We start from the raw sequence: 10,586 nt of genomic DNA on the forward strand, positions 1-10,586 counted from the left end.
TCCAAATACATTCATACATAAATACCAGGTCAAAATATTTGATAGAAAGTTTGTTTGCACATTTATAAGGTCCAAAAGAACACATGAATGGTTCGAGTTCTCACCAACGCTGCCAAAATAATTGGATAATTCAATGTCCAAGACAAACAAGGATGAATTTCCAGAATTCTTGATCATAAATCCCTTTTAGAGAGTTCACATAGTTTGTTTGGTATAGTTATTGTATGATGCATTCACAACTGTAAATATTCCATCACGAAATCTTTCGTTGGTTACCACCATTTCCAATTAGTTTCTAATATTTCAATAGCACTAATGAATTAAGTTAACTGGAAAATAATGTCTTCGTTGTCACGATGATCCAGTGAACAATTTTAATAAATAAAATCTTATATACAAGTTGAGAAGTTCTTTTTATCAGAAGACTTTAATGCACTGTTTTATGGCAGATCTGCGCCTTTTCAGTACGCAAATTCAGCACCCCATGGTCGATAAGGTTTGACGCCATTATGGTTGCCGGCTGTCGTGGTGGAAGGATTGTATATAGGAGCCATGTTCTGGGACATAGAATTGGCGGTTAAAGGCACTGAAAACTGGGAATGTAGCTGAGGGAAGGATGAGAGGAGAGGAGGGGAGATTTGAGACACCTGGGAGGAACTGTTCATGGAAGACACGTGGGATCCAACACTTCCGGAAGACTGAAGGCGCATATGTGAATGTAAGGAAGAATCTGATTGGTTAAGTCTGGTGTCGGTGAAAGATGGCGTCGATTGAACCACTGATTGAGCTTGAGACGTCATGGAAACATGGTCTTGTTGATGGGTATGCTGTGTGTTGAGTACTCCTCCCATGGATGGTATGGTGGAACTCCCGTATTGAGAGTTGTACCCTCCGTATGCCATTGGTGGCCAACTGGAATTGGGCATAGCTGCTTTAGCGGCTTCACGTTGAGCTGAATAACACTGGAGATGACTAAGTAGACGCATCCTCAAAGGATCTTGGATGTCCAATCCTTCAACAGCAACAAGGTACCTGGCAACCTCGGCAGCACATTCTCTGTACCCAACTGTTCTGTAGTCTGTGGCAAGGGTGTGTGGGTCGAAGTTGTACGAGTTAATACCTGAAGTGGACAAAAAGAAACACATGAGGATTGTGAACACATAATGATCATATTTGGGGTTTCTTTGTCTGCTAATATAGATGATCCTTACTCGTTAGTATTTTTCACTTTCGCAATCATGTCTCCTGTGAAGTCCGATCTCTCGGCTAATATGCCTTGGTTAATCAAGGTAATCACACAAATAAATATATCAAGAGCAAGGCCAGTTAGTTTATCTTTGGATTTCGGTAGCAATTGGCGTTTTTTAAATATTCTATTAACCAAATAAAAATAAAAAATGGAAAAAGATTAGCTAGTTTACTCATCGCATCGAGAGCAAACACTGCCTTTCGATTTTCTAACTTTCTCATGACGGAGACCCAAAAAAAGAAATCTGGCAAAATATTGGCGGTGAAAATTTGGTTCTCACACCAGTTGCTAGGATTATATCGATAACTCATGCTAATCCACCTTTAATAAGCTTCACGTGATTTCTACATAAAACAGACGACATGTAAAAGAGATTTTTCCCGCGTTTTTCTGCAGACCCCGAGCAGACGACAAATTGATATAGTTTGGGTTATCCAGAAAGAATTTCGAACGAAATTGCGAGTTTTGAGAAGATATTCAAACGACTTTGTGATCGGGTATAAGTGATTAGGAGACAAACACGATTAATTTAGGCTAAGCATATAAGTTTGGATAGCCGCGATCATTCGGGTACAATTCAAAGGAATGCATAGAGAATGTGGGTCTTGGTGATCAAGACACGTTGATGAGGAAGCAAACAAGGGTAATTCATACTAACACACACCGACTTCGACAGGTTGTTTGAGTGAAAGCCAAAACACATACAAAAAGATCAAGTCAAACGCTTAGATCTAAAACTTTTATGTTACTAATCGCAACGGTTTGGACATTTTTGTGGTCTTCATTGTTTTTAATGGTGTGAACACATTGGAGACTCTGGTTGAAATATGTTCATCCTTTATCAAACGAACAATGGCTACAACCGCGATCTATCCACGTAACGTAAGCAATAAAGCATCGGAATATCCCTATGCATCCAAAATATCAAATTAATTTCAGGAACGTACCTTTCTGATGCAACATCTTCAAATGATCCACTGCCATTTGCAAAATTTCTGCCTTTTCCAACTTTGCTGATCCCTGAAAAGATAAGAAGATTATTCATTAGTTTTTATTCACAAAAGCTGAATCCTTCAAGAGACGAATTTCAAGTTTCACCTACATATACTTTTACCAATCAAATATTACAAATAATAAGAATTCAATGGTGTCACAATTTTTAGATTTCTTTCAAAAGACGAATTTCAAGTTTCACCTACATATACTTCTACTATCAAAATATTACATATGATAAGAATTCCTTGGTGTCACTATTCTAAAATTTCTCCTAGGGAAAATGACATTGGGTTATATCGAACGTACTGAGTATATTCAAGACAACGAATAGAAAATATTTCACTTGACAATGAAACACACAGACAATCAACCATTTTAACTTGAGTAAATTGAACAAATGTCTGCATTATTGATATAAAGTCAAATAATTTTAAACTATAACGCCAAGCAAATATAATCACACCGAATCGAAACGGGGGTTAAAAATTTGACAAGGGTGAATATCGAAGCTTTTCTCCCAAATTTGTTATTTTCTCCCAGCCAAGATACACGGGGGACGTTCGCACAGAAAAAACACTAGTGAAATTTTTTACCAGTCTAGATATGCACCACGGTTTACACCAAGTAAATGCTATTCGCTTTAGTTTGTAATCAAATAAATTCAGCAAACATTCAGGGTGTTCTAATGCAAATAAAACGACTTCGTATATACGGAAGCAAATAGTGGAAAATGTGCCGAAGTCAATAGGGTTTGACGAATTAAACGAATTCACCCAGGTCTCAAAAACAACACTGACATAAGTTTTGAGCATAGTTCGTTTACTCCGGCATGTGCAAGAGCCATATCGATAAATGTGATCAGATATCCTTGAGAAAATCAAAGAAATCCGTTAGAGTTCTCACAAACTCGGTGCCCCGACCCTCATAAAGTAAACACGAACTTTGTTTTTTAAATTTTCCTGGGTCGGAGGAATTCGACCGGTCACCGATTTAGATATGCCAGACAGCTTATGCGTTTTTTTTTATCCAATTAAAAATTGTATAAGCGTATGGGTGGATGGATATTACTGTCCCCCAAAAATATTCCGAATTGCCAAACATTACCAAGAACATAATATATGGGCTGAATGGAATTCGGGAAGTGAGCTAACTTTACTAGCTGTGAAATATCACACCTTGATAGAATAAATAAATGTTTATTTTAATGACAAAAATTGTCAATTTTATGTCTGGGCACGTTTTCCGCAGATCCCAAATTTTCAAATATTTGGTCAAATAAGTTTTGATTATTCAAGGCAACGACCCTAAATATAAAAGGCAAAATAGGTTCAATTCAAACTCAAAGGGTACCAAATTGACCGTCGGGCATACCCTATGACATTAGTAAAGCTTATTCCAAAAGCGTGCCAGTCTTTTGTCACCGAATCTACAAAGTAAGGGAGTGTCCATGGCTCGGTTTTCAGCTTTCAGAAAACGATCCATTCAACACGTATAGCCGTTGGTACTCACGCACCCAAAAGACTGTCTAAATGGCCAATATCCGACTCCACTTACGTCCAAAGTTTATTTTTTGTCGACAAATATTAACACTTATTTGATATACCAATGTCTAATTAAAGAGTCACTTGAACCGTTTCGATTAATATTTTTTTATTTGAGATTTAATTGTGACTTTTCACTTAGATTTAGTTCACTTCTACAACTGTGTCGAGTGTGGCATAATAAATTTAACATTCTTAATTGTCGTTAAACAAAGTGCAAGACATCAGCAAATATGGACAATGTGGAAAATAATAATTAAAATAGAAATTAGACATTATGAAAATTTAGAGAGGTGGAAAAAATTGTTAAAATTTGGAAACATTGATATGGATTAAACTTGGACATCACGAGAATCTATCGAAGCAATACGCTAAAGGACAAGACTTGTGTTGAAAATTGACATTTTGTGGTGAGCACATAACATAAATGTTTGATTTGGTATATTAATTGTCTAGAAAAATATATTCAACGATAAAGTTATCCTCATAAATTCTCTTAATTGGATGACATTTTCCGTTATCTGCATCAGCTGAACCCAAACAAATGTTTTTACTTAAAAATTGATACCTAATTATTTCTGAGTTATTGTTCTTTTTCTCAAAAAAAATTATTGCGTTTCCTTGTTAGATTTCAAATTTTATCTGACAATTGAGGATAACATTTCGTTCATAAATTTCGCCCAAATGTACTCAGAATACAATTACGATAGTTTTGAAATTTAAGGCTTCAAAAATGGCAAAAGAATCCTTCTCAAAAATGAGAAAAGACTCGGTCTATAAATATGCAACAAGAAAAAGAATGGTCATAAAGTACAACCCTGGCTTACACCTAGATCTAATGGTCATTGATACATAATAATAAATGAAAGGGTTCCAATATACACCCCTGTCTTATACCTTTTCAAACACTTTTTTTTTTAAAAATTCAAATCTTTGTTATTGTTTTCTATTCCGAACCATCGTCCAATTTTATTAGGTGGATAAATTCATCAATTTTTGATAATTTCAAAAGAAATAGAAATGTGCCTTACCTGTTTTTCAAAAGCTGAAGGAACGAGACGTCGAAGTTCTGTGAGACTTGAATTTATTCTGTCTCGTCTCCTCTTTTCAATAATCTATAAATGAAAAAAAATACCATTAAAAATCAATCTTTTTGGAATATTTTTGAAAATTAATTTTGGCCCCTGACGCTCTGGGTACATCACAATGTCAAGAATTCTATCCAACGCTCCAACCGGCTTTTCTGTCTTTAAGGTTTGTACAGAGAAATATCTACTTACCCCTCGACGCTTCTTTCTGTCTGTGACTTGGCAGCTCTGAGAGGATGGGGATCTGAAACAAAATTATGAAATTAAGCACAATATTTCTTTGCATCCGATATATCACTTGGCTAATATCAAATCAAATTTCGATGTTGCTTGTCTTCCTCGACATTGTTCGACATTGTCAACTCCCTCCTCACTTCTAAGATTGTAGATTTTAAGAAATTAAGTCGACACAAAAATGGTCTTAAAAGCACTATCCATCAAAATAATTTCCAGTAATAAGTTTTGCTCGAGGTTGATAAAGGAGTTTCGGAAGAGAACTTTTACGTTCGTTCCGGAAAATAGAAAATTGATCCTGGAACTCGAAGACTATGACATCATCGGAAGTAATTTTCTGAAATAATTCTCCATTGTTCTGTGGTGACCAATGATTCACATGATAGGTCTGCACATCGTCAAACGTACACGCACATGCAATTATAACACGCATGTGCATAAAATCATAGTTATGCAATAACTTGAGAAAAAATTTATTCACAAAATGGAACAAACGTAAGTATCCAAAGACGTCCGAAAGCTAAATGCGAAAATGATTAAGAAAATTTCAGACAAAAGTTGAAACATGTCCGGCGAGCGGCTGCGTACACATGTAGATCACGGGTCTGCATAATGTTATGCACGTGTCCAACAATAAGCGAGACTAAGTCTGTGCATGTACCAACGGCTGGCCGGAACGTTTCTGAAACGCAAATATTTACCGTTGCATTTGCTGTTGGTTACTATAAGAAAATATTAGAGGAAATATTAAACTGGAAACTCTGACTTACCCTGCTTTCAGAGAATCGTCGTCAAAGACATCGTCTCCATCACTGTCCACATCGCTAAAGCTTCGTTTCATTTTTCTTCAAGTTCAAAATTAAAGGAAGGCACAATATAAAGTAAGAGTGTCCTGGCGGATATAGGTCCTTTCCTGACCAACGTTCAATCAAAACTAACACAAGGTCTTGCAATACGTGCGATAAAAGTACGGCCGCGTGCACGCAATGCACAGTTGTCGTGACAAACGGTCGTTGATTGACAGGCGCGCGGTGGCTTCTCGTGCACGCTCCTGAGCCAGCGTTTGACACTCGGGCTTCTGATTGGCTGTATGCTGTTTTCTGATGACAGATGTTCGCCCAGTCCTCGGTATAATGAGTCTGTCGTCTGCTAACTATATACTAGACCACGTGCTTGCCGCCAAGCATTTTCTTATAACTTATCATTTACATAAATAAACTTTCAAATTTTATTCCAAAAAATAACAAAGGCTCTACAAAATCTTAACTTTTTATTAATTAAAACTTTTTATTAATTTCAAGAAGTCGTATTTTACGAATTCAGAAACTTTGTTGACAAAATAGCCGTTAGTTATCCATGTTTCGCCGAGCAGGTGACAGTTGAATACGTCGAACGCGAGACTGACACGAGCTATGCGTGGGAACATTCTATTCAGAACAATTCCATCAAGTTTGTTACTGTAATAAAAAAAAAAGGGAAGTATTTGACATGTCATATTGGCATAACGCCGACTAACGGTAAAGTCCCAGTCTCAATTACTATATACTGACCACAGCGAGAAATATTTTTCATTCAGTGAGCAGATGGCCTTTTCCCTCAATAATTCACTATTTACCCTCCGTAGTTACATTAATATTGTCAAAAGTACTTCATATGCTCAACCCATATTAATGAAACATACTCCAAATTTCCGAATTGAAAATAAAACTCTCTCAAATAAGTTCTTATACTAGTTTATCTTAACATCAGACTATTTCAAGTTCTAATTGTTTATACTAAAGTTCTAATTGTTTATACTAAAGTTCTAATTGTTTATCTAAAGTTCTAATTGTTTATACTAAAGTTCTAATTGTTTATACTAAAGTTCTAATTGTTTATACTAAAGTTCTAATTGTTTATCTAAAGTTCTAATTGTTTATACTAAAGTTCTAATTGTTTATATAAAGTTCTAATTGTTTATACTAAAGTTCTAATTGTTTATACTAAAGTTCTAATTGTTTATCTAAAGTTCTAATTGTTTATACTAAAGTTCTAATTGTTTATACTAAAGTTCTAATTGTTTATACTAAAGTTCTAATTGTTTATACTAAAGTTCTAATTGTTTATCTAATGTTCTAATTGTTTATCTAAAGTTCTAATTGTTTATACTAAAGTTCTAATTGTTTATACTAAAGTTCTAATTGTTTATACTAAAGTTCTAATTGTTTATACTAAAGTTCTAATTGTTTATCTAAAGTTCTAATTGTTTGTACTAATGTTCTAATTGTTTATACTAAAGTTCTAATTGTTTATCTAAAGTTCTAATTGTTTGTACTAATGTTCTAATTGTTTATACTAAAGTTCTAATTGTTTATACTAAAGTTCTAATTGTTTATACTAAAGTTCTAAATATTTATACCAAAGTTCTGATTGTTTTTCTAAAGGCAAGTTCAATTGTTTTGATAAAAGTTCCATTTGTTTTGATAAAGGTTCCGATTATTTTGATAAAAGTTCTAATTGTTTAAATAATTTTACACGTGTATTTACTTGAATGTCCAGTATTTCCTCCACACCGAATGACCTCCAAATCATCTATGAACAAATCTAAGCTCCAAAACAACTATACACAAAGTCGATGTTCCAAATCAACTATACACAAACTATATGCTCCATATAAACTGTACACAAAATTTCGTTTAACAGTAATTATCCATTAGACCTCACGATTTCACCAAATAACCGAGTTCGATTACCTTAAAAATCACTTATCAATGGAAATAAATGGGTAAAATCGTGAATTTTATGAATTGAATGCTGCAATGGCCGACACGTAGCTCGTCTAATATTTCAAAAGGCAAACTACTTGACCGTCGTAACCTTCTTGAATTTATTCATATTTCATTATATTCTTCAAATCAAGGAAAGACGTTCTGACGTCATCAACTCATTCATAACTTATAACTTTTAAACCGCCTCGATGTTTTCGTTGAATTTTACACGTAACCAAAATATGAATTGGATTCCTGTGGTATTTTGATTTCCTTTCGCTTAAAAAACAATTGAATTGAATATGGAGATTAACTCTACCAGAAAATGGAGCATAAATAAAAAAAAGTATATGAAAGAAGATCTCAAATTTGCGGGCATTAAAACCTTTTTTTGAGAACATAAAGCGGTTGTTATCATTTGGGAGCATACAAAGTACACAAAGCACGAAGAAGGCTGAGAGCATATCATATCAACGGGGATAACAAATCAGTGTTTATATTTTGAGAGCATTATCTATAAGAGAGCATATCAATATAGTACAGATCATGTAAAGACTATGTTGATGACACATGAATATGTTTAGTATTGCAGAATTTTTTAATCATATTAATGCCATTGAATCAAACTTACACTCCAATTAATTCATAATTTTATACAAAAAAAATCAAAAAAATCGTAAATCTACTTCAAAGTCATTGGCCTACTTGACATACTTCAAACGTTCGTCGAATTTCAAACATTTTATTTATTTGATAGAATCTTATGCTAGACTCGGCACGTTGTTGTTGGAATGTCGTCATTCACAATTTCCACCGTGTCTTACGCCCGACATTTCGTTAACTCGGACACGTAGATATTGCTACCGTCTATGAGAACGGACGTACTCGTTTGAGGTAAACCATAAACAAGGAAACGTGTTCGATCTATGTCATAAGAAGCAAGAATTAAGTATACCCTAGTACCAATTGATTGGGGGAAGTTCCAAGGGAAAGATTGTGCTCGTGAAGAGTCGAAGGCCTTAGACTAATCAAGTTGGATACTTCCGAAGAAAGGAAACGGACGTGATCGTTCAAGGGAACCGTCAACAAGGAAATACGTTCAGCCCATGCCGTAGGTAATATGCCGGAATGCTTTCTGTTGGGGAGATCCATTGGGAAGATGGCGCTCGTTCAGAGTCTACAATCATAGATCTTATCCAGATTAGCTCTTCGCTATATACTTTGGAACATCGGGAGAAAGGTTAAAATATGTCGAGCTTTACGAAGGAATTCGAATGAAAACACTAACTTAAATCCGTCGTCACCTCAGTGAGAGTAAGAATCGATTAAGAAGTTAAAAACCAGTGATCTTTCACCTGTTGTCTGTCAATATTTAGATTACGTTTAAACCCACATTAAATTGGCTGGTAAACTCAATCGTAGATTTACAGCTGACCTTAAAGTTGGAATTACGTATGGAAGTATTACCTCACAGGTTTCTGGGGTTTTTTTCGAACGGGGTTGGGGTCGTTTCAGCTGTGGAGAATTCGCAGGTCGGAAAGAGCTATCGTCTTGGACAGACTTATGGAATCCAAGAGTGTACAGGAAAGCCTCACGAATAACCAGACGACCATCTGGAATACTATGTGACAACTTTGTACAACTTTGTTGTGGTTTTCATATCACATAATTCGAATTAGAGTGTAATGGATAGTCTCTGGGACTTGAAAATCCAGGCGGCGATCGAGGCTCAAACATGTGAGCAGAAAAGGGCGCCAAAGTAAAACGAAGATGCCTATATGACACTAATATAAACAATAATCATACAATAATAATACAGAAAACAACCCCGTGATCACGATACTCGACATTTTACCGATACTCTAATCCAGGGACAACACATCTTTAAACAAATCTACAAAACCTACTAAAACAATGCTACCTTTGTAAGGTGTTTACTCGAAGGGGCTTTAATTCTCGAGGAAAGCTCTTAACACGGACATTTTCCACATAATCTAAGGTGTCTGCTATTCACGTGCAGTATAGAGCAGAAGTGAATGCAATACCGCTTACATCATTAACATTGACGAATCGTCTTTTTCCCACGCCTGCTGCGTTCGATTGTTTATTTTTAAATGAGAGTTAGTAGAACACATGACCACGAGCTGCTAGAAGTCGTGGTAGTTGTGAATCGTGTTCGACCGAAGGCTTGATGTTGATTTAATTGCGGCTAACTTTGTAAATAATCAACGACAATTTCCCATGTTTTGTTTCATTGTAAAACGCAGTGATTTAAAAATGTTCGCCGTCTTTGACGGATCATTATTATATTAACTTTCTCAGAATTCCTGGGAACTCTTCCTATTTTAATTTCCAAACATGTGTCGGGTTCCGTCGTCACAAAATTGTGATGGACGTTGGCTGTGATAGTTCCCATCGCTACCAAAGCAACTGATATCCTTTTTAAGTCTTCATAATCTTGCAGTATTTTATTTATTTTATAACGATTTTGTTAAAACTCTGAATAATGTACATCTAAAACTTTTAAAGATCTAAAAATATTATGATATTGTATACAATTTATATCATATTAGTATGCCATCTAAAAGGCTTATATAACGATCTAAAAATTGTATACAATGACACATAATAGGTTGATATAACGATCTAAAGGTTTATATAATGATCTAAAAGGTTCATATAACACATAACATGTAAAAAACTTATATAGCAATCTAAAAGGTTTATATAA

The 10,586-nt window shown here is 35.0% G+C and overlaps 1 protein-coding gene across 1 annotated transcript; it reads right to left on the reverse strand.

The window, feature by feature from the left end:
• Positions 1-461: 461 nt before the first annotated feature.
• Positions 462-5,949, reverse strand: LOTGIDRAFT_171867 (hypothetical protein; the record flags this gene model as incomplete). Its single annotated transcript, XM_009048440.1, has 5 exons — positions 462-1,120; positions 2,197-2,269; positions 4,818-4,901; positions 5,067-5,118; positions 5,879-5,949. The coding sequence occupies 5 exons, from the start codon at positions 5,947-5,949 to the stop codon at positions 462-464; spliced, it is 939 nt and encodes a 312-aa protein (XP_009046688.1).
• Between the last annotated feature and the right edge of the window lie 4,637 nt (positions 5,950-10,586).

The sequence above is a fragment of the Lottia gigantea genome (genome assembly GCF_000327385.1).
Source record: "Lottia gigantea unplaced genomic scaffold LOTGIsca_121, whole genome shotgun sequence".
NCBI classification, from domain to species: Eukaryota; Metazoa; Mollusca; class Gastropoda; family Lottiidae; genus Lottia; species Lottia gigantea.